General features: G+C 40.4%; 2 protein-coding genes across 5 annotated transcripts; one reads left to right on the plus strand and one right to left on the minus strand.

The window, feature by feature from the left end:
• Positions 1-852: 852 nt before the first annotated feature.
• On the plus strand, positions 853-17,545 carry sec16b (SEC16 homolog B, endoplasmic reticulum export factor). 4 transcript variants are annotated; one of them, XM_028028144.1, is made up of 26 exons: positions 856-1,151; positions 1,410-1,579; positions 1,679-1,957; positions 2,159-2,250; positions 4,478-4,580; positions 5,341-5,555; positions 6,021-6,172; positions 6,268-6,329; positions 6,439-6,577; positions 6,665-6,895; positions 8,113-8,210; positions 9,270-9,351; positions 9,444-9,561; positions 9,642-9,753; positions 10,530-10,635; positions 10,734-10,871; positions 10,991-11,104; positions 12,828-12,912; positions 13,704-13,857; positions 13,959-14,113; positions 14,217-14,245; positions 14,349-14,441; positions 15,238-15,327; positions 15,407-15,515; positions 16,792-16,833; positions 16,909-17,545. In XM_028028144.1, exons 3-25 carry the CDS (start codon positions 1,701-1,703, stop codon positions 16,806-16,808), a joined length of 2,751 nt encoding a protein of 916 aa, XP_027883945.1. In that variant the 5' UTR covers positions 856-1,151; positions 1,410-1,579; positions 1,679-1,700; the 3' UTR covers positions 16,809-16,833; positions 16,909-17,545. The 4 variants fall into 4 exon arrangements, with proteins under 4 accessions (XP_027883948.1, XP_027883947.1, XP_027883945.1 ...); XM_028028145.1 differs by having other exon boundaries at positions 1,490-1,579; XM_028028146.1 differs by having other exon boundaries at positions 854-1,579; positions 16,914-17,545.
• A 195-nt stretch (positions 17,546-17,740) lies between these two features.
• On the minus strand, positions 17,741-23,067 carry znf648 (zinc finger protein 648). The gene is made up of 2 exons (XM_028028148.1): positions 22,380-23,067; positions 17,741-22,157 (listed from the first exon to the last, which is right to left on the minus strand). Exon 2 carries the CDS (start codon positions 22,155-22,157, stop codon positions 20,706-20,708), a length of 1,452 nt encoding a protein of 483 aa, XP_027883949.1. The 5' UTR covers positions 22,380-23,067; the 3' UTR covers positions 17,741-20,705.
• Positions 23,068-24,774: the final 1,707 nt, after the last annotated feature.

The following is a 24,774-nucleotide window of genomic DNA, read 5'->3' on the forward strand; positions in this document are numbered from 1 at the left end:
AAACAAATTTAATAAATACATAATTAAATTAATTATATGTAGTGAGAAATAATTCAAAGTTTAGTTAAAAGTTTAATCATTTGCATGATACACAATTAATTTATATGTCATTAAATTCCTAAAATGAAAAGTTACTGTAGAAGATAATTTTTGTTATATATGTCCATCAAAGTTGAGGTGCCGGTCTTTATGAAGTCCAACAGGTCAGAGTAAGCCCCGCCCATAGCCCCGCCCCTCGATGTTAATGGAACAGATGCAATTATTTCTAAGCGATGCTGTAGGTACAGGAGTCATTAGCATCACCTGAAGGTGTTTGCACGATATTATAATGCAAACTTATAATATCTGTATAGCCTATAATAAGTTTGCAAACTTATAATACAAACTAGTATAATATCCATATGCTATAAGTTTGCATTTTTATCATGTAATGACATTTGTAATACATTAATTGCCTATTAAATTAAGATTGAATTAAACATTTATTTCTTTCATGGTTAAATAACGATTTATTTATTCATTTTTGTCCTTTTTAGTCTTTAAGTCTGGCGTTTACATTTAGAAACTGAATCCGGTTCGGTTCAAAATTCAGCATAAACATCAACCAGCATTTGAGTTGGTTTGCTTCAGTTTCTGTTGGCCGAAATGCTCCACACTTCTTTTCTTCTATAGGTGTGCCTAAAGCTCTTCTACTGGCAGTAGGCGAGAAGAAGAACAGTTCGTTTGTTCAAATCAATATTTCTCACTGTCCCTAGAGGCAGCCTAACTATCACCACTCTCTCCTGCAAAGTTTAGAGCAACAGGATCTAGTCATATATGGAATCCTCACATTGAAATATTCCAGCTGGTCGCTTTAATTTATACTCTTCCGCCCTCTAGTGGAGAAAAGTTAAATGGACTCAAAGCCGTGCAGTTCTAACGCTTTCAGATCTGTTTTGAAGTCAGTTTCCGTTTCTCCCATTCCCTGAAACGTTTACCATGGCTGACCTGAGACCAGCCCTCTCTGCGCCGCTCATTGTGACCGTCCCCTACACAACCTTCCTACCGACAACGTGGCAACAGTCAGAGTATGCAAGTTGCCCCTTTTCCCCCAACCCAACAACATGAAGCCACTATGGAGGACCCGGTTTGTCCTGTACATCACGGAGAATGTGAGTGTTTTTTTTTTCTGTAATCAACCAGAGGATGGATCTCAGCAGGAACAGCAGTCAGGGCGTGTTCCACTGTTTACCTAAAACTCCCTGAGAACACTCATTGGACGCAAAGGATGAAGGGATTTTCATCGTTAGGGCAACCACCGTCGATCTACCACACGCTTCTTTGATAATCTCTAATCTTTAAAACAAAATAATATTTTTCAAAATGAAAACTTTTTTCTTGAGTTTTGATCCTGTTTTATTCTCATTCAGACTGTTTCTGCCACCGCGAGTTGCCCACGCAAATTTCTGTTTTGGGTCACAGTGTGTGAACTTTCTCCTCTCGTTATCAGACTGACTAGTTATCAGCTCATGTTGTGTGTTTCTGCTGAATGATGTGGCAGCTGTGGGTGTACTTTGCCTTCCTGTGAAATGTCTGAGCTGTGAGTACTGCAGCAACACTTCACCCCAATTCTTTTTTGTGAATGGTATTTTTTAAAATAAGTCCAGCTTTCTAAAACTCACTTTGTTCTACTTACAAGGTGTTAGAGTCTAGTCTTAGAGATGTACCAGAGGGGCCACCAGGTGCCTGATTCCGGCCGCCGTTCCCACAGAAAGAAAGACAAGGAGCATTACTCCAGGTCTGCTCAGCAGGAGCGGGATCTGAACTATCCTATGTCGGACCAACACTGGGATCGTCCCGATGCAAGCTACATGAGCCACTTCACCAGCCCACCTGCCAGACCTCAGCTGCTTCCATACAACTCCCAGGAATATGCATATGGATATGGGTGGCAGGAGCATCACAGACCTCAGTCCAGGTCAGTTCTCCATATAAGTTACTGCAGGCAAACATTACAAATATACTGAAAGTTTTGGTTATTGCAGTGAACTCTTTGTATCTTGACATTCAGCAACAGTAGAAGGTGCAGCATGCTAAGCAAATGACTGTTTCCTCTTCATGCCAATAGCAGCATTGTTCGGTTCTGTAAGACCTAACATTACACAATTTTTTTTTGTAGGCACGGCTATGACTACTCCTCTCAACACCACTGGGATTACCGAGACGGCTATGGCTATTATGACTACTACAGAGGCCACCATGCACAGCAAGGTATCTTGACGCAAAGCAACTCAAGATATTTAAAGTAGGGAGGGCCAAGCAGTACTTTTCATGACAGACACCAAACCTGACCTGCTTCTTCGTTAACAATAATACCATGTACGTGATAAAGTGTTTCCCCCCTTTCAGATTTCTGCTGTTTTCCCTTTTTTTGCAGCACTTCAAGTGTTTCAGATCATCAAACTAATTTTAATATTAGGCAATGATAACCTGGACACAATGTGGTTTCACATTACCTTACTCCACTGTATGTGAAGTGGTAATGTCCCAGAGTGTATTATAAGCCTGGCGGGCCACCAGGCTTTACTTGCCCCCCACCATGTTTGTTTATTTTAAACAGTTTTTTTATACACCAGTAACAGTGACAGTAAACATAGATTGAGCTTTGTAGTTGACTCAATGAACTGGGCGTGAGGGAGTGTACATCATTTGTGCTGTCCCTGCACCTGCCTTTTGGCCGCACACATTATTTCCAAATTATGACGCCTGCTTGTGTATCTCCAAATTTTTGTAACTTTTAAAAAATGTTCTGATGGAATTATTAAGTTAACATCTGGTTGTTCCATATTTGGCAGCTATAACTACCATCAAGGTCTTGCAATAACTGGTACTAGGTCTTTTTTTGTCACTTTTTGAAACACTATTATTTCCAGAATTGTTTTAATCCAGCTATGTTAGATGAGTTTAAAGCAGGTTATAATTAAATTTAAATGCAAACTTTGACTATGCCATTTCAAACCCTTCATTTTGTTGTTTGAGCCATTTAGATGCTGATGTTTTTTGAATCACTATCCTGCTGCACAAGTGCTAAAGATAGCTGGACATTATCCTTCAGGACTTTCTGCTAGAGAGCTGCAGTCATGGTTTCATCACTTAGGACCAGCCATCCAGGTGGAGCAGTACCAAATCAACCCTAGACCATCACAATACCCCCACCATGTTTGACAAGAGATGAGATCCTTTTCTAAAGTGCTGTGTTCTTCTCTCTTCAGACGCAGGTTTCAGAAAGTTGCATTTTTTATATCAGTCCACAGAATATTTTCTTAAAAGTCATGGGAATCATAAAGATGTTTTTAGTAAACATCTTTGGCGTTCTTTGTGGTTGGCAGCAGTTTTTACGACTACCCTCTGGATGCCATTCTTGCCCAGTCTCTTTATTATTGCTGAATCATGAACAATGACTTTTCAAGGCTGTGTAACACTTTCCATACTGACTTTCTCTCTTTACATTGGGCTGTGATGGGCCACTTTTTGAAATATTTAGTTGTTAGACAGGCTGTGTTGAAGTCATTTGTTGGTTATACATGCCAGAAAGTAATTGAACCTGAGTGTGGCAAGTGATTTTGTATTTACCCAGGTTTTCCCTTTATCCTTCTAACATATGTTTGATGACCTGAATTGGTTAAGGCATTGTATCAGTTTGAAAGTTTAGTAAATTCATATCACTGGGGGAAAACACATTTTTATTATGACATAGTCTACATTTGTATTATGATTTTGTCCCAGATACCTCACTTCCTGTTGATGTTTGGAAGGCGGCAGTCTCTGTTTTCTAACATTTAAATTTTTTCGTAGCAGTTTCTGCAGGTCAGCCTCTCATGTTTCTGAAGACATACTAAACATGCCGCATGCAGCTACAGTAAATAATGAAAACATCTCGATCCTACTGATGTCTATGCAAAGCACTTAGCTGAATTGGTAGGCTAACATTAGAAAGATTACTTTCTTCTAGCAGGACTTTTTGATAATATGATTTGTAAACTCTTCCAGTGTGATTCCAGTGATCAGGTACAGACGGAACCATTTTAGAAAATTCTGCTTCATGTGCTTAATGTTTTGGCTAGGACTTTACTTTCTGCATTGCTCTTTCTAACAAGGACAGCTGTCTTAGCACATGACACATACAGTATATGGTAAACCTAAACAGCAAGTACAGGCTTACAGCCAAAGTTAGCAAAAACCCAGATTTGTTAGATTAACAACCTCTATTACAGTTTTGCAAGTAGTGTAGATGCTAACAAGCTGTGAATTTTAAACATTGATCAACAAAGTTCTAGCTTAGATGAACAGATAATACACATTATACTGTGAGTTGAGTATACAGTAGAGACTCTGTTTGGAAATGCCTCGATCAGGACTCTACTTGGAATTGGATTAGCTCGACCTATTTCTAAGACATCTGGTTAGATATAAATGACATGTTGTTCTACTTATTTAGATGGTGTACAGTGGGGTCCCCAAGAATCATGGCAAACCAATCAGTACCCTGACAGGACCCATATGCAGGGACATGGAGCGAGCCTCAATTCAGAGGAGCACAGGTGAGTCACAGAACAAATTTTTCATTTAACTGCATCAACAGGGTTTTTTATTGTACAATGGCTCTGTTCAGTTTTTTGCAATAAATCAATAAATCATTTCCAAATTCTTCACACCTTTGATATGACACAGATCCTGAGCTCAACTGAAAACTATGCAAACCTGTCATCAGCTATAGAGAATTTAATTACCTGAAATATAGAAAGGGAACAGAACAGATAACTCCTTAGAGCCAATCAGCTACCAAGCATCCACTTTGCTTTTTTAGTGACCAAGTAGTGTTGGACATTTATTGTCCAATGTTGTGCATCATGGTGATGCACAACAAGAAGCCACGTCCTAAACAGTGTGCTGGTTGGGACATGTTTTCTGCTTGGTGGACCCAAGAGAAACCCATGTGAGATTATACCAGCAGTGTGAGAGTGAAAGGTTAGGGACATTTAAACCATCATCAGACCAACATAAGCAATACAAGCCAAACAACCATGGGTAGTTTGACCTCGCCTGAGTTTGCATGTCCTAGAACTTAAAGAATCTTCCATTCATGGTGTCCGATACCTTAGATCTGCCTAATTGCTGTCTTGATGACAAAGTGGAGAGGTTGATGTTTGGAAAGTGACCATAATGGGATAACTGGTTGCCGTACATCCCCTCTGATACCACATTAGGGTTTCTTGTGGTCCAGATGAGAAGAGATGTGCTAGCTGCATTGTTATTCTAGTAAAATGATAATGGATTAAAGTCAGATTTTCCTTCTTTCAGATATGACCAGAGGAGGGACATCTCCCAGCGTTACCTCAGTGATTATGAAGCTAACCCTTCCAGAGACAATGAGGAGATTTCCTCTTATCACCCCGGGACTCTAGAGAGTTCCAAAACCTCAGGCCTGTCTTCCAGCAGCTATGAGCTGAGTCAGTACATGAACGGATCTGATGTCCTTGATTCAGACATGCAGCCTGTCCTCAGCTCTGACGGAGGTGAGTGCTCGTATCATCACACCCCTTCAATCCATCACGTCACACCGATTCTACAACAGCTCCGTTGGCTTCCCATCCCATATCGCATCAGCTATAAAATACTCTTTCTAACTTTCAAAGGTGTCCACAACCTCTCCCCTCCATATTTTTTGGACCTCCTTCACATTGCTACACCCGTCTGTACCCTCAGATCCTCTTCTCCTAGTCATCTCACTGAATGCCATAGTAACAGCCTGTCTTGTTACTATGGCATTCAGCAGTTCTGCTCCCAAACTCTGGAACTCACTCCCACCCGATCTCCGTAACATAGACTCTTTTGCCACACTTCAAATCCAAACTCAAAACTTATCTGTTTCAAGTAACCTACGCCCTTTGGTTGCATTTTAAATCTTATTTTGTACTTAATTTTAATATGTATTTAAATTTTGAGTCTTGAGTGCCATGTTCTGCTTCCTACCTGCTTAGAGCACCCAGCAGTGCGTCAGACCGCGGCTCCTCTGAAGTATTCAGTCCCTCACGCAGTGGTGAGCTTCGGGCCCGTGGGCCAGCTCATACGGGTCACTCCAGCCCTGTCAGCGCAGGAGAAATCCAGTCGGCTGGAAATCCACAGTTTGGAAGTAAGTACAAAATGAATCAGTGTTGAAATGCAGGATATTTTAGTTTGGATTTCTAACGTGGGATACTGAAGAACATCATCTCTCCATCTGCACAGCTCATACTGAGTGAGACGCAGGAACAGCGGGAGTTGAGAAACTTCCCAGGGCCTTTAACTCGGTACCGCCTTGTTACTTGCACGCAAGATGCTGCCTACTGCAGAACATGACATCAAAAATGAATCTGAAAAATGATTTGCTTTGAAAAATGTCTCTGCATATTTTACTAGGGAAGATTTGCATAAAGTGGATGCAATAGACTTTGCTCATCAAAAGGCAGGAGTCTGCATGAGGGACGGCCAGCTGGCAGATAGAAGCTCTGCTGCCCTCTTGTGGAACCTTCTGATACTTCTCTGCAGACAGAATGGAGTAAGTGTGCGCTTCATAAAACAGTCAAAGCTGAGATTACAATTTCCACACCACCTCACATGTGAATATATATTCTGATATTTCCAGCAAATAGTTGGCTCAGATATCGCTGAGCTCCTGATGCAGGATTCCCATTCAGATGGAAGCTGGAAGCCAGATGTCCCCACACTCATCGACTTCGACGAGCATCCAGCCGCCGAAGCGCCGCCTGCCGGCGGAGATGATCTGCTCACAGGAGATCCCAGCAGCTCTGGTGCAGAGAGACCAGAGAGGGCGCTGCAGAGCTACACTCAGCTGCTGCTGGCTGGAAGGAAGAAGGTTCAGTCATTTACTTACCAGTTGTAGTCTAACGTCAAAGTTTTTACTTTTATATTTATTTACATGTTTGACTTGTAGAGAACAGAGTGCTTATCATTTTCGTGATCTTGCCTGTCATTTTCAATGGTAAATAAATCTGGACAGCGTGCTGTGCAAAGCAAAGTTATTTTAAATTATCGAGGAAACCAGGGTTGCATCTGCTCCCTTGGTGTCATTAATGATGCTTGGAGCAAACCTCTTACATTTGTCCTAAAATCATGTTGAAACGTAGCTTCTTTGTGCCACAATGCCCTTGTTTATCCTGAGTCGCCATGCATGCTGACGTTTTGAAAAATACCTGGGTCTAACATAAAGAAAAGGAATGAGATCTCTGAACTATTTTGATGTATGTTCTGAATCATGTGTCTGCACAGTGTTCTGCTGCGTCAAGTACAAGTACTCTACTTTTCTGGGGGGTTCTGTCATGATTCAGTGGCTGTCTCAGTGCTCTTTGGACCCCCCCCCCCCTCCCGCACAGGTCCTGAGATTAGTAGCTTGACTGAATCGATCAGCTATTAAATTCTAAGTTTCACTTTCAGTTTCCAACATCAGGCATCCTGAAGTGAGTGCAGCATCTGGATAGCATCATGTGAGATTTTTGTAGTTCCACTGGTTTTGCAGCAGCGCTGCATATGTGCGCTGTGCATGGCGGCCTCCTGAGGAACAGTTTTTCGACATGTTAGTTGTGTTTTAGGATGACTTGTGCTCCAAGTAGGTGGGGACGTGATTATTGGGAGTGTTATTTTATTTTCCTACAGCATCATGTCCACCAATGCTGTGGAAATGAAAGGCTAATACATTCTGTTCATCCCAAGCTCACATCTGCTGAGCTCATTTTACAAGCTACTTCTCAGTGAAACGCTGGTAAATCTGTTGTTTAAGGTTGAATAGAGAAGCCATGTTGTGATGAATTCCTGAAGGTGGAGTTTCAGGAAGAGCAGGAGTTTTTAAAGAGACAGAGGCCCAATTTCAAAGTCAATTACAAAGTTGACTTTGACATTTCTTTTGAGTTATATTTAATATATCTATCGTTTTTATAACAACTGTCTCTGCCATTTTACAGCACAACGTGCCTGGAAAATACATAATATTGAGCCTTTAAAGTGTGTTTTATAACACAGAACTGTAATTATTCTTGGCTCTTTGTGTTTCTCTCACTTTCCCCATGTGGTCAGCAGGAGGCCTTGGAGTCTGCCATGTCCAGCGGTCTGTGGGGGCATGCACTTTTTCTGGCCAGCAAGATGGGCAGCAGATCATATATCACAGTACTGAACAGGTGAGAAATGCCAAGACCTTTGAAACGGCACAGCTCTTGAAATCTGATTACATTTAAGTGCAGAAGTGATAATTTGTTCAAAAAGTCTTCCTGTGCCTCGGCTTTACTGTGTCCGCCTTAACACAACAGTAACTGGTGTGTATTTTTATCAGGACTCGGTCCTGGTCCAAACTTTAATGTAGCTTAAAACACTGCAGGAAAACTGAATGCAGAAAGTCTCATAGTTTCTGCCCAGCACAGCAGCCAGACTGTCGTCCAATTAGAAAAAGGCACATTTTATTAACAAAACCTTTTAAAAATTAAAAAATGTTTTAATCCACAGGTGTGCATTCATTTTGCTATGGCCATTTATATTGAATCAAAATTTCTATTCATTTTTCAGGCTGTTAGAATATACTTCTGTCAGTTTAGAACCAAAATCTTTAATTGATTTTTGTGTTGAGATTTGTTAAGGTTACTTTGGCAACTTTTAGACACTTTCAATTAAATTCAGAGATTAAGAACACATCCGGGGATGGGAGGCCGTGGTTGAGATTTTTTTTTAAATTTGTCAAATATTTTACACTAATTTATTGAACCACTTTTTGAACTTGTAAGATTCATCTAGGTTGCAAACAGTTTTTAGTTATCGTTTTGTCTGTACTTTTTTGCTAGAAATATGTATTTCAAACAATCAAGTTGGATGTTCGTTCAAGAAACAAACCACATGTTTGCCACCCACGGCCCTCCCTGGACCATGACAGATTTAATGTAATCTAGTCCGCTTTTTTCAGACTATTTTTAAAATCAGAAACATATTACACAGCAGCACGTGTTGGTTAGCCAGAGGAGGAATCTGTGAGAAGAGGGCCGTCAGATGACCAGCATGATTAAGATCTGTAAGTGACAGAAGGCCAGAGTCTGAGCTGTCGGGGTGAACTGTGTAAACCCTCCAAAGTCAGGCAGGAAGGATGCTGTTTAAGTAGGTTAGTTCCTGATTCAGGCTGTGAAAACTGACACCAAGTGCTGCTGCTGGTCTGGGTTATGATGTGAAATGACACAAAAATGCTGTGTTGGCAGGTTTACAAGCCAGCTAGTAGCAAATGATCCCCTCCAGACTCTCTTCCAGCTTCTGTCTGGGAGAATCCCAGCTGCATCTGCGGTAAAATATTGCAATAAAATGATCACATGTCCCACTCATGAATACTTTATGAAGCCCCAGCAATGGCATTAATGATGGTGCTCCTTATCCAGTGCTGTGGGAATGAAAAGTGGGGCGACTGGCGGCCCCATCTGGCCGTGATGCTCTCCAACGAGACAGGAAGTGGCGCCGTACAGCAGAAGGCCATCCTCACCATGGGGGACTCACTCGGTATAGAAACACCGACTCACTGACAGGTGGCTCTACACAAACACACACACTGATGTGTGGGGTTGCTGTTCCCCCTGCAGCCTCCAGGGGCCTGACGCATGCGGCCCATGTGTGTTACCTGACGGCCGCTGCTTCCTTTGGCCTGTTTCCACAGAAGGCAGAGAGACTCGTGCTTCTAGGCAGCAGCCACAGGTGAGCTGTGCTTCAAACTTCAAGGCACATAGTGGGATTTTACAGCATAATCAAATCAAATAACTATTATCTTTAGTTGCTATAAAAATGCTGCACAGATCAAATATGACTTAAAAGAAATTTTACAAAATGATTTAACGCCTTGAAATTGGGCCTCTGTCTCTTTAAAAACTCTTGTTCTTTCTGAGACTCTGCCTTCAGGAAGTCATCACAACATGGCTTCTCTATTAACCCTTTAACAATATTTTTACCACCATTGCGAAGTAGCTCCTGTAATAGAATAATAGATGAGCAGTTCCACCAGTTGTTTGCTAATTGCTGCTGGCTAGTCTGAAGGAGCTAAGTGGGGGAGCCACAGAGGAGGGCTGCTCTAAGAGACTGAGGCTCTGAGGAAGAGCTTTGCCTCAAAGGCGGAGCAAGGATCACCCAGTTTATTTGCACAGCTGAATGGTTGCCATGGGAGATTATAGGATTTCTCAAACATGAATGAAAAAAATCAAGGCAACACTCCAGGTATGTTTTTGATGAGGGAATAACATTATAACAAGTTGATTTTACATCATACTGCCCTTTTAAAGGGAGAATAAAACATATGCTCAGTAAGGGGCACCGGAACATTGAAGCAAAATTAAATGATCTCACCAGATCTTGAATGTCCGTAGGCCTTTGGTGGGCCTCCCCTTTTGTCTGATGATGTTTGATGTTTTCAAGGGTAAAGAGACTTCTTTTTTGTAAACTGATATATTTCATTCACACACTTCTGTCCTCTCTTTCAGGCAGCCTTTTGGAAACTTTGCGTCAAATTCTGCCATCCAGTGTACTGAGCTATATGAGTACTGTCAGACGCTCGGAGGAAAGTCATTTTCAATCCCATCATTTCAGGTAGCTCACACCTACTGCGCCTTTAGCTAGAACTTTAACAAGAATACATTTAAAGTCATCTCAGGGTTATTCTGCTATGTCTGATGCTCTGTGATCAGGTGTATAAGTTCCTGTATGCCAGTCGGCTGTTGGACTGTGGGCTTTCATCTCAGGCCTTTCATTACTGTGAGGTGGTAGGGCAGGCCGTGCTCAGGCAGCAGGAGCCTCACTGTGTGCTGATGGAGGAGCTTATTAAGGTATGCACACTTCATGCGATATGGTTTACATGTCTAATCCATCCTATCAACGTTTTGCATCTAGTAGATTCTGCATATGCTGTGTGTGTGTGGGTGTGTGTGTGTGTTTTCCCCTGCAGCTGTCAGACAGACTGAGGTTCTCCGAGGGTCAGTACAGTGAAGCTGGGTTTACTGCAGCAGAACAGGAACCAGAGTGGCTCAAACACCTTCGGACACGACACCAACGCTTGCAGGTGATCAGTCCGTTCATTTCACATCATGCTGACCAAGGGTAGGTCTGTGAAGAAAGACATCTGGCCTTAATTCTAAACGTCACAGAATTCAGACATTGTAAGGAAGGCAAATTTATTATGAGTTTTAAGTCCAATTTGTAATCAGGAGTAGATGGATTGCTGATGTTTCTAAGAGTGATTTTGGACTTATTAATGTCCAGTAAAGATGCTTTATTCTTTAATGTCAAGTTAAGTCAAGTTGTTTATTTATGTGGCCCATTTCATCAACAAGGCAGTTCAAAGCAGGGTTGTGATAGTTATGGGTTGTTCATTATACTTTAGATTTACATCCTTGTGACTTTTTATTTGTCTAATTCAGTTAGTTTTTTGAATTATTTGTCTAATTCAGTTTAGTTAGTTTTTAGAGTGTGTTTACTACTTGTTATTCGTTATTATTAGTTAAATATTATTTTGTTTTTAGTTTACTTTTTAAAAGCTATAGCAGCAGTTTAAGTGTAAATTTTTAGGTAGAGAATTCACAAATGTCAAATTATTGTGATGTCATCATGTAAACCTTTATTGGGAAATGGGGAGAGGAAAACTATTTATTAGCCTTTAGGACTGAAAGGCTAACAGAACTGAGTGACAGGAAGGCTGGAGTCTAAATTCATAAACATAAAAATGAAGGATATTTTATCTATAATTTCAGTATGTTTTTGTTAGTTTTATAAATGCACTATATAGTTCCAATTAGTTATAATTTTGCCCCATTAATTACTGTTTTTATTTATTCCAGTTAATGGAAATTATTTTTTAATATTAGTAACTATACTAACCTTGGTTCAAGGTGCATTACTCCAGTGAAACAGTAACCAATTATAAAACAAACCAGTAAACTTAGCATTTTGTCAAATACCATCATCAAAATCTCAAGCTTGACTAGGCTAAGTTTTTTTCCATGAACAGTTTTCTATTGATATAGTTAAAAACCCAGAATAGATACAGTATGGCTTAAAATAACAGATTTGTAACTTTTACAAGGATTTATTTTGGGAGGAGACAAAGAATAAAAAGTGGAGTCACCCATCTGTCTAGCTAGCTAGCTGTCTATGAAGCTATCCACTTAGCTACCTATCTATCTATCTATCTGGCTACCTAGCTAGTTAGCTATTTGTCCAACTAGCTATCATGAAAAGGTGTTTTTCACACTATGATGTTGCCTTTTCTGCCTGTAAATATTTATGTAATATGTTTTGTGTTCTTGTTACTTTCCTTTTTGATATAGCTCAACAGTATAGTTTTTACTTGGTCTGCTGTCCTTAACCATAACATTTGGTGTAGACATACATGGTTTCTACATGCTTTATGTTAATAAATAAGCCTTCTAAATTAGTTGTCTCCACATATTGAATGGGTTGCCAAGGAATTTTGCTCTGAGATTCTCCGCACGTCAGGTTGGGATGAATGATGGACCAATGGGGTTTTATTTAGCATCTGATCAAATTTACGATCTGACCACTCACAGTGTTATGATCAGATGCCTCAAACACCAGTCACATTTCCATTAACGTCTTCACTTAATAAGTTAAATAATGTTTAGTATCATTTTTAGGATTTGTTACCAGGCTGAAATTCTTCACAGTACAGCTTTAAAGAGCTGCTAATATAGCTGTATTAAAGGTTTACTCCCTGTTAAACCTTTAAGATGTGCAAATAGTTTGATGATAACATTTATTGTCCTCAGATGGGGATTTATGACGGTACTGATATAAATCAAGCAGCTCCTGCAAACCATGCCCTGGCCTACGAGAACAGCCAACTGGACCTGGGTAAGTTTTTCTTCAAATGTTGCCTGTGAGGTTTCCTACTACTGAGCAGTTTTATACACTTGAAAAACTAGATCATTTGTTCTCACTGTCTGGCACTGAATCAGACTGAATGTTTTCTGTTTTAGCCAGAATTATTTCTACGATGTAAATTCAGAATTTCTATAAATTCACCAATATATGCATTAGTATTTGGTAGAATTGTCGTTTTAACTGCAACAACCACACAGCATGATGCTGCCACTCCAATACTTCACAGTTGGGAAGTGTGAGATATACGTTTCCCCTCTTTTTTTCAGAAATGAAAATGAAAATAATAGTCAAACTGATGATTTTAGTTTTATCAGACCACAGGACATGTATTATCTAACTGCCATTAAATTTATAAACATGAAATCATCAAAAAAAAATGGTTGTTCTTTAAAAACTACAACAGATTTTCTGTATTAGATACTTATAACTTTCAAAGGGTTATGCAGCTCCAAATAAGTTTTATTTAACGAGGTTGAGGGCAAAAATTGATTTTTGGGTTGTAAAGGTTTCAAATGCTTGATTTAAAGTTTCCCAAATTATTTGACGAAACAGTACTCTCACTATATTCAGATTTCCTAACTTGAAGAAAGTGAAAAAATATATATGTATATATTTCTTTAGTTATTCTGTCATTAAGCAAACTTCTCTTGGAAATCCAAAGTGACCTACAAACTTTGTATAACGGATATGAAAACATCTAGTTTGAAATGTATTTCTTACATATTTAGTACAAAAATCCATTTATCTATCTCTCTGTACAGAATCTGATCTGGATGATTTAAGTTGTCACTACCAGAATCCGGAGCCTGAGTTTCTCTATTTTCAAAGTTCTGAGCATCAGGAGAGCCTCATTCATGGGAGTGGAGAGGAAACGCAGGAAGTGATGTCAAACACTGACACAGAAACACAGCAAAGGTAGAGAACTGTTAGTAGCACTGTAAATCACTCAGGTTGGTTCATACATGGCGGCTCAGTTCTGACCAGCTCTGCTATTCTCTGCCTGTTACTCTGTCAAGGCCTCATGCCGATGCTCCCTCCATGCCAACAATAGCAGTTCATGCTCCCTCTGCTCCCGCCGGCCAAAACTTCAGTCATCATTACACGGATGGTGTTGAAGTCAGGAGTTCCATGCCACATTGTCCTCTGAGTAATGTTTCTCTGGCAGCTGATGGTGAGGATCCCCTGCCAAACGTCATTCATTCCTGTCTCTGTTCAGACATTCACATCCCGTGAGCCGTTGGCTCTCTGCTCAACTACTTTGTTTTCATCCGCAGAGGCAGACTCGTCTTCCAGGACCGGGACGGTGAGAGGTTTCTTTGTAGTCATTATCTGTCCAAGACAGCGGAGAAATTGTTGACTTATTTCAGAAATCAACTCTTTGTTTTCTATTGGAAATGAATAATCAGATGCTTGAGGTTAGCTTCGGTCATAATCCAAACCAGCGGGTCGTCACTGGCGCTGTGGAGGAGCCTGAGGGGCCCAAAGAGGTTCCTAAACAGGTAGGGAGTTTAGAGCTGCTACACCAGCTGTGTTTCCTTTACTAAAGTGCCCAAATGTTTGTCTTTATTCTGGACTATATGAGATGCAATCGCTATGTTTTCACTAAATGAAAAATGAAATTAAAATCACACATTGTTCATGTGATAAATCATTACAGTAACAGATGTAAACAGTAACATGAAATATATTCATAATTCAGCCATGGAGCTAGCGCTCATCATCTATCAGCCAATCAGAGGAAATGTCAGCGTCTTATTCAGGCCTTGGAGCAACAAGCCCCGCCTACTTGGGAGCGACTACATATGCTGTTTTTTGGGGAAATTGTAGTTGGTGATTTTATAGAAGAGTTAAAATATTCAACATGTATCAACAACACCAAACATTTTATGAAGTGTGATGCTGTGAGAGCTCTGGTGGGGTCAGAGCTGTACATTGTCTGAAAAAAACAAAAGCAAACCATCATGCTCCTACTAGTTCCTGTCGTCTTTGTGGTTTTTGCCACAAAGAAAAGTAGTAACATCCAGTTATTGGTTGTGTGACTTGTGTGATGCAAAAAAAGTGTTTCCATTGTTATTTTGCAAAATACAATTAATTTGATATGGCCGTAAAACTTTGTTGTACTGCAAAAACCTTTTTATGAAAAAACAGTTTTTTTTGGAAATTGCAGTGTTTCCATTTGGCAAAAATTATTTTTGTAATTTCAAATTGCACATTTTCATGGTTAATGGAAGTGCAGCTCCTGCCGGCTGACAGGAGGTGACATGAATGGATTCAGTCTTTGTTCTGTGCACACAGAGCACCAAGGCTGGGTGGTTCAGTGGCTGGTTCAAATCCAAACCAAAAGAGGTCCAGGAAAATACAGAGAAAGACATCCCAGCTCAGACGGTGAGATGTCAACAGATGGAAAACATGATTGATTTCATCAGTTTGTTAAAATTGTTTATATTAATATGTTGATCTGTAGGACCAGCTCCCAGCTGCTGGCCAACACCCTCCTCCTCCACCTGCTGCTCTCCCTGCTGCCACCTGTCCAGCATCCCCAGCTGGGATGAATCCTTTCTCAAGGAGAGCAGGTGAGTCATGAGACAAATAAAAAAATAGTTTTCCTGTGTGACCGTGTTGACCAGCTGTCTGTATTAGGACGTACAGTTTCCTGCTAAAGCTCTCATCAAATTAAAACCACAAATTTTTATGTATTTAAAGTTTCTTTTGTGAAATTTATCTATCACAAAATTTATAGACCATTTATAGATAGGCCAACAAGAAAAAGATCTGTGGTAAGGAGAACAGGCAAGGAATTCCCAACACCTATAAAGTGCATTCACACCAGCCCAGCTTAGCCTGCTTTAATCAAACTCTAGTTTGTTTGTCTAGAAAGTCTTTTTTTGGGGGGGAGGTGTGAATATTTCCTAATCAAAGCAAAAAAAAGCTTTGATTTGGTCTGCCAACAAACCTTCTTCTCAGTTCAGTTGAAATAACCTCTGGTGCATTTTGACTAAACGTGGATGCAAGCGGCTCGGAGACTGCTTCAAAAGCAGAAAGTGGACTACAGCGTAGGGCATTCTGGGCAAATACAAAGAAAACAAACCGAAACAAACAAAATATCTAGCGCTAGCAGGAGAAATGTCTTGTTGTCTTTTACCAAAGACAAAATAGAAATTCTGCAACTGCTAAAATCTCACGCCACTCTATTTTTGTTCACATTTTTCAAAGGATGAAGTTGCGCTCATAGTCTTCTTCTGAGGTTTTCGTGTTGTCTCCTTCAGTGGTTCTGGGTGCAGCGCCACCACAGGCAAGTGGTGGAACAGGTTTTCCAAACCGCAGCAGCTGAAAATTCAACAAATGTTACAATTTTGGTCCCTAATTAAAATGATTCTACCGAAATATCAGGTGTGGAAACACATATAGAAGGCTTGCAGCTGCGGCTGCAGCAAAAGGTGGCAGGTGGCAAGTAAAAACGGACGCCGCATTTTCCAGATTTGTGTTGGTAAAAAAGCTGCATGCCATGTTCTTTTTTCTCCTACTTCATGCTTTCACTGCTCTTTACCCATTACATGACATCCCAATGAAATGCACTGAGGTTGGTGGTTGTGGCTTGTTATGTAAAGCAGTGGGTTTTACCTCTACCAGTCGTATGCTGTTAGTTTAAACACTGTTCACATCTTCAGTCATGTTTGAAGCGTTTTGACAGAGGCGGTCCAAAGCGTCTGATCCCTCTCATGTCATGCACCTTTCAGTTCTTTAGCTCCAAAATTTAAACCTGCAGAAGTTTAGCTCCTTTTAACATCATTTAACCCTTATTTATGGTTGTAAATGTGTTTTTTGTAAACCTTCGTATTTTCCTCACAGGCCTGCAGCCAAGGTAGTAAAAGCTGCATAACTCCATCAAAGGTAAAGCATTAACACATTTTGATCTACAAATCATCAAAAAGAGTCAGTTTTGATTACATGTCTTTATGTTTGCAGAACAGTTGATTACCCTTAAATCGAAGTGAGGACTTTGTGCACATATACCGCCACCAGGAAGAACTGTATACTGCTTGCTTGCACAGATGATTCTTTCTCCGGGGTTCCGTTTCAGACCCTTGCAGCGGACTCACCATCATGTTCCGTGCATGGAACAGAAATACTCGCAACTCAAATAGCAGCGGCTGTGACAGCCAAGGTATGCTTCCTGAGAGCTGACTGTTGGGAAATCACCAGGGGCCGGGGGGGAGGGCAGGACAGCATCTCTGACCCCAGTGACTACAGCCTAGAAGTGACTGGAATCAGTTTTATCAGCAGCAAAGATGCGAGTTTTCACATGACACATAAAGTTAAAGCCAACTCAAAGAACCTGTGCCCACTAGCTGATGATTTAAGTTGTGCGTAGCGATCATTTTGTGCTGATTATCAGTCATTTGAATGTAGAAGAAAGTGGTAAGTCTAACAGATCCGCGGTGTTATTTGTAATCTGGGTAAGAGCCACCGCTTTAAAACACACAAATGAAACACTTTCATCAGTATAGCTTTCTCTACTTGAGGTAATCTTTAGCCATTCTGACTCTCTTAAGAATTTTATGTAAATGCTTTGTTGTTGCAATTGCAAAATGCACAAACTGCGCTTCCTCATGTCGTCTCATAATACGTGGTGTGTGTGTGTGTGTGTGTGTGTGTGTGTGTGTGTGTGTGTGTGTGTGTGTGTGTGTGTGTGTGTGCGTGGATGTGGGAGGGTTCTATGTAAAGGGAGACCTCTGCCAGGCTATCAATCAGTAATGCTTCTGCTCATACCCTCCCACCCCCAAAAAATATTTATAGAGCCGAACTGTTTATGAAATGTTCATGTGAGGAAGGTTTATCTTAGTTGTAGAAGTACATTTACTTTGAGGATCACCTGTTTTGTTTCTTTGTCATATTGTAAACACGTCTGTATATATTTAAGATGTTTTAAGTTAAGCAGTGAGGTTTTGTTTTTTAAAGTGCCTTCTACATTTCAGTTACATGACAATTGTCTGTTTCTCTTTCAATGACACTAAAACATTAAAACATTAACAAATTCTCAGCCTGCATGTTCTATTTCCTGTCACACAGCCATGGTGAATAAATAACAGACGGGTCTGAGCTCAGAAATAACAATAATGCCAAGCGGGCCTCTCACTTTGCACAGGCCTGGTGACAACACGGCAGGTGCCGGCTCCTTTTTCCTGTTCGTCTGCAGAAGCCATGTGTGATTGGTCAGGGAATGCAACACACACACACAGCAGAAATGTCACCATCTGCCTGTAATGTGTCACAGCGTAAGCAACTTAGAACATGGAATGGATTTATGGAATAGCTTTTCAAGCAGCCTGTGGAGTGTCAAAGAATTATAATTAGGCCACTAAGGATTAATGCATTTTCCCTAACATAATTAATAAAGTTCTGTAAATAAATAGCAAATCGGGTTTAGTTTCAGGAACATCACAAACTCTTCTTTGATTTTTTTTTTATTACATTCTGATTGCTTAAGTAAAATGAAGACACAAAATGATAGAAGGCAAAATTTACCAGATGACAAAGTGTGAACAGTATATTTTTAATGCGCTGCATTTGAAACAGCATGGCTGAATTATAACACTGAGATTTAGACAAAATAGAATAAATTATATTTTTACTTCTGCTTGTAAAATGAATGGCCTTGTAAGCGACAGATAAAGGTAACATTGACACAACATTTTGCAAAACCTAATCAACACTTCACGTGACAACCCAACTCCCCCACCTCCCGTTCCAAACATGACTAACGGTTGTCTTTGAGAATTCCCATCTTCGACTAAAGAAATGCACCGCTCCCGACCGAAAACAACCAATCAGAGCCAGGAGGAGGGTCTTAGCGCTGACAATCAACATCGTGAATGTGCTGATAAATACGCTAATGGTGGAAAAGAAACAGCTACAGCTAACACTATGTAAGGTCTCGGCTTATGAAAAAGTTGCTGACATAGAGTTTTTGGTAAGTTGCATTACTCTACCAGCAGGAACAGTCCAATCACTGCACACCCCACACTTCCCAGTTAGTGTGAGTAGCTTTCTGGTTAAAAAAACAAAATGTTTTTTTTTTACCCTAGAGTTTGAAGAATGTCCCGCACCTTACAACAGCTGCTATATGTCTGAGTTTTGTTTAGATGAGTTATGCTGTTCAGAAAAGGACAGTTTGATTTCTGTGTATGTTTAGATATAAGAGAGAGAAATGACGCCACACTCAAGTCAGAACAAATTATTCAAAGCCAAGTCTTTGTCAGTTGGCGCTACTTTATTTGTGAGCCAATATGCAAAGAGAAAAAGTTGTGCGTATTATCAGTTACACGTGGGTTCTCACATTAATAACAGCCTAACACCGTAAGCGGTTTCACATCACTGCCAGCTCCAATATCAGAGCTGGGTTGGTGGAAATTTTTAGCCCTGATGCGAACCCACCCCCACCAGGGTAGGAGTGTGTAAGGTTTTAATTTTTATCTATTTGTAATTATAAATGTAATCTAATTACATGCAGTACTGTGAAAAAGTATTTGTCCTTACCTTCTTTCAAAGTACTCTCTATTTTTGTCCAACTTCAATGTTTCAGATCATCAAAAAAAAATAAAAAATGTAATACAATAGTAAATACAAAAAGCAGTTTTCAAATGATTTCAATTATTAGGGGGAAGAGTAACCCAAATCCACCTGACCCAGTGTGAAAAGGTTATATTCTTTGTTAAATGGTGATTTAATTTATTTCAATTCCTCTATCTTTATTTCTGCCAGACTTGAAGAATCTAGAAATCTCTTAAGTATAATCTGTCTGACAACGAGAAAACAAATCAAAGATATCAAAAAGTATGTCAAGCTCAACAGAGTCTTCCTTTGCTGCTAATTCTACCAAGTCTATTGAATTGTTTTTGGTTAAGAGAAACAAAGTCAGTAGCATTTATGATTGTAGAAGGAGTTACACAACCCAGCGCAGGAGTGGCTGGCCTTCCACGATTACTCTAACAAGTTTCTGTAAATCATCCAAGGGTCACAAAAAAATCAAAACAGAACAACATTAAAATATTGCTGGCCTCACTTGTCTGGCAACCATAGAAGAGTTTCAGGATTAACACCATGGCTGACCTAAACAAAACATGGGCCTGACATTTACCATAAGACATTTTCATAAGCCCCAAGACTTTTAATAAAATATTGTATGAGCTGTAAAAGGCAAAAGTGGAACTTTTTGGAATGTATAAAGTTCTGCTTTGCTGCTTCAGGTCCTGGACAACATGCTCTATTTGACTGAACCTGGAATAAGACCCTCAACCTAAAAATACTGTAAGAGAACATCCAGCAAGTATGCTTGATCTTAAGTTCAAGCACACTTGTACAATGATCCAAAGTACACCAACAAAAACAATTTCGAAAAGAAAGTTGCGCCAAAATTCCACCACAGCAATTTTAAAACTCATTGCCAGATTTAGATTTCGGGCTCATTACATTTTCTTATAGGGCCAGGTGGCCTTGGCCATTTCTCCCATTTATAAATGGAATTATTATTTGAGAAATGCTTTCTATATTTCCTGATCTGATTTTGGAAAACAAAAGTAAAAACAGAGGAAACCTGAAAGTTTCATGGCTCTGTCAGACATCATTCTGTGCAACCTACCCTCATGCAGGACCGTTATCTACATTTCACTAAATTATTAAATACATTTAATCTTACGATGCTCTTCTGTACTGAATGAAGATTTCTGGCATATGGGTTAAACAACATGCCCTGTTTATTGGGGTCACATTGTTTTCTCCTTGTGCTCCGCCACATGCTGTGAGAGCTTTGTGGCACACTGGAAAGATTTGTCACACTCTACACAGACAAAGATCCTGCCGGCGCAAGTTTGCTCCTGGTGGAGCTTCAACTGCGTGAGGTGGCTGAAGTTCTTGCCACAGCCCGTGCAGCTGTACGGCTTCTGGTTGTTGTGAATGAACTGGTGACGAACCAGGCGGGAAACCATGGCGAACGCCACGCCACACTCTCCACACTTGTGAGGCCGCACTCCACTGTGAATGGCTTTGTGCTCCGTTAGATTGGAGGATTTTGTGAAGCACTTGGAGCACACGGAGCAAACAAACGGCCGCACTCCCATGTGGACCTTCTGGTGCTCGGCCATGCGGCTGGCCAGAGTGAATGCTTTGCCACAGTCCGGACAGGAGAAGGGCCTTTCTCCAAGGTGCTTGCGCTCGTGGCGCTTCAGGGAGAGAGGTTTGTTGAAGGTCTTGCCACAGTGCGTACATGGGAAAGGCTTGTTGTTGGTGTGCATGTTCCGCTCATGCTTCCTCAGGTCGGAGGAGCGGATAAAATCCTTGCCGCATGTTTCACAGATGTAGGGCTTCTCGCCGGTGTGTGTGCGGATGTGCTTGCGGTAATCTGAGGACCAGATGTATGTTTTGTCACAGAAGGGACAGAGATACGGCCTTTCCCCAGTGTGCAGACGCTTGTGCTGCTGCAGAGTGCCCTGATGTGAGTAAGCCTTGCCACATATGTCACACACATGTGGCTTGAGGCCAGAGTGTGTTTGCAAGTGGCTCTGGAGGTTGCAGAGTTTCTTGAAAGCCCAGTGGCAGTGTGTGCATTTGAAAGGTCGGTCCTCAGTGTCCACTGCACTTCGTCTTTTCATTACAGCCAAAAGTCGTGGAGCTTTATCGTCTTTACATTTTTTAGGTGACTTATTTGCCGAAGGGTTTTTTCTGAGTCTCTTTTTGGTCCCTTTTCCATCCTCACTAGGAGAGTATTCCTCAGCATCTGGCTCTTTCAGATTAGCTGTCCTCAGTTGGTCTGAGTCCTTGTTTTGTTTTGTTAAGTGTTGGACAGAGTTTATTTCCTTCTCCTTTAAAGCATCTACCAATCCATTATGTTTGTTTTTGGTCTCAGCGTGTTTGGAACGTGGTGCCATGGCCCCCCTGTGGACTTGCTTCACAGGCATCTTTACCTCTTCTGCTGGTGAAAGTTCAGCAAACCTCTCTACAAGACTCCAGTTTGGTGTTTGAGGATTTAGATAAAGAACTCCATTGTCTTTGCTGTCAGCAAGCAAATCTTCACCAGCACACACACCGTGAAGTGAAGAGTACATCTTCACATTGTCAGGGTTACTTACAGTGCTTCCATCAGACGGACTACGAGTTACACAAAGTCTCACTTGACGTTTTCTTCTGCTCCTTTTCACAGCAGCTGTTCTTTCAGACATCTGTAAGATCAGTGGAGATTTAGTTTTGCCACTGATGCCTTGCTCACCAGTTTTGAACATGCAAGAGTGTCTTGGAAGCATCCAGCAGCACATGTATCACTGGGAATTTGAACTAAGTACCAGAACCGTAGCATGTAAAATTGTGGTTATTTCTATAAAATATAAATGCAGATTTATTTATATACATATTTATATCAATTTAAAGACTGAAGCATGCCTTACACTGCGTTTTCACTCCAAGCAGGCCAGGTCCAGGAGATGCCACAGAGATATACTGGCTCCTGGTCTTGAATAACTCAGGGAAAGATGTTCTTACAGGCGGAGTTTGGCAGGAGTCGTCTGTAGGTCAGCATCTATCCTGCAAGTCAGCAGGAATGGGGATATCTTCGCAGTCAAGCTCCCCTTACCTCCCACTGACTTAGTTTACCAGCTGTTTGCAAGGGGTGTGAAGTAAGTTACACACACGGTCAAACTCAGAGAGGGTGAACATATAGCAAGGCTGGCCGTTAGATTCAGAGGCACAATTCTGTTTATGCTGTTGCTTTCTGGAGTTTAGGGCCGTTACTGAAAGTGTTGACTTTTAGCTGTTAAGTTTGTTCTTGTAAACAAATAATTTCACAACTAACGCAAGTATAAAGTGATAATTATTGTGAAATCACATTGTGAAAATGCATTACTTTAGTTTGTTGCATTCTTGCCTACATATTTTACCTTTCCCCACCATGGTGGCCACACAGGTCAGTTTCCATCAGTTAAAAAAAAGTTCAGTAAATTGGACCACCTTACAACTGGTAAGTTGACCTGTTGTAAGGGTCAACTTAGCTGGTTGCATTTTCCACAGAAAAGACGGAAGACACTACAAAACCGCATCAAGTCCATATGCCAAAATTCAGTAGAGAACCATATGGACAATAAAGTGCATATAGCAGAAATGTGAAGATGTCAGAATATAAAGATATATATAGTATTGCTAAGGACCAGATCTAATGCATTCTGGAAGTTTGGTGTGAATCTGACATCAGCAAATTTCACACATTTGTCTTTCATGGCAAGAAGTCCAAAACGGAGGCCTGGCAATGTGAAATCCCTGGACAAAAATTCACAAACAGTGACGACTTTGATTCTCTAACCTAATTTAAGTACTGAGACGACTTTGAGAAAGGGAGATTGTGTAACAAATGTAAAGATGGTGGTTTTGATCCCTTACTGCTCATGCTTGTAAATTTACAGCACACATTCAGTTTTTGCCTTTATTATTCCTGACAAAGTAAACACAGGTACCGATTTTCACAGGTCTAGATGATACTTTTTAAACGAAATTTAACTTATGGGGGCTGTTGAGTCCCAGCAGGGAGTCGCTCGGAGCTAAGTCTGATCATCGGTCTCGATCCGTTCACATTTTATTAGAGTTAACAGGTCGAAATGAAAAAGAACACTAATGCAGACATATTACAACTTCTCCTCAAAATAACATTTAATAGGTTAAATTATACATAAGATTTGAGCATTTATTTCTATAATTAATGACAAGACTAACTATCAAGATAAACAACACTTTGTAGACCAAGAACTAACAAGGTTACTTAACAACTGCTTTAACTGCCACTGAATGTTTAGTTCAGTTTTTATTGAACTAAACACTTTGGGTACTTTGGGTTTTTAAATATAATGTTTTATTTGGCCAGGCAGACAATGATGATGACTATTATTATTATAGTTATTGTTTAACTGAATATACTGTACTATTGCTATTATAAATAATAATATTACATTTTGTTAGAGGAACCAGATTGTTGTGAGCATACAGCTGTTAACGCCATAAGATCCAGAACTGCATCACAGCAGAGCTGTGAAAATCACAACTATATTTTGAGATGACCCGTATGTTTGGACAATGACCACTAGATGGCACTACTTACTCTTTCTTTTTCAGAGCCCATCAGAAACAAAGGGCGGAAAATCACTGGTTGAACAGGAAAAAACAAAAGTGAAATGTTACAAATCTGTCAGAAATCCTCCTCATAGTTGGAATTTGTGCTGTTTAAGAACAGAACGTTCTCTGTCGTTTATAAAGAAAACTTAAAAATTCCAACTCTGGCACATATGTTGGTTTTGTTATGGAAAACACTTCATCTGGCTAAAACATGAAAGCGTGAGCTGCAGGTAACTTCTTTTTTCGTCCAGGAGCATGTTAAATCCCATTCCAATATCGATTTTTGTAGCATGCATGATGTAAGTTATCAAAACTGATGAGTGTTCAATTTTGACCCTAACAGTCACACACTGGACAACAAAATCACTTTTACTCTGGCATCCTGTCTTCCTGCAGGTCTTACATAAATGATTAAATGTGCAGAGTTTTCTGCAATTAAGTTGTCAGGGATGTTCCCTGCCTTCTGCAGGGAGGAGTTTCCCAGGTGAGCAGTCTGGACTAAACTCCTAACAAATCCCTTTAAGACTGAGACTTATCCGTGTATTGTTCGTTCCTGGGTGTCAAATTCTGATCTCTGTGCAAATCTACCTTTCTGCAGTTTTTCACACGTCAACATGACATCTAAGCTGAAACCAGATGTGTAAATATGCTGCAAAAAAATAGGACGCAATTGGTGAAAACCAA

Source organism: Xiphophorus couchianus, chromosome 9, assembly GCF_001444195.1.
Source record: "Xiphophorus couchianus chromosome 9, X_couchianus-1.0, whole genome shotgun sequence".
Taxonomy (NCBI): domain Eukaryota; kingdom Metazoa; phylum Chordata; class Actinopteri; order Cyprinodontiformes; family Poeciliidae; genus Xiphophorus; species Xiphophorus couchianus.

Excerpts from the sequence above, each read along its gene's own strand:
- sec16b (XM_028028146.1), top strand. The coding sequence starts at position 1,701 with ATGTACCAGAGGGGCCACCAGGTGCCTGATTCCGGCCGCCGTTCCCAC. Across the intron at positions 10,636-10,733 it reads TTTCAATCCCATCATTTCAG|GTGTATAAGTTCCTGTATGC; the intron begins GTAGCTCACACC and ends CTCTGTGATCAG. Across the intron at positions 12,913-13,703 it reads GAACAGCCAACTGGACCTGG|AATCTGATCTGGATGATTTA; the intron begins GTAAGTTTTTCT and ends CTCTCTGTACAG.
- znf648 (XM_028028148.1), bottom strand. The coding sequence starts at position 22,157 with ATGTCTGAAAGAACAGCTGCTGTGAAAAGGAGCAGAAGAAAACGTCAA.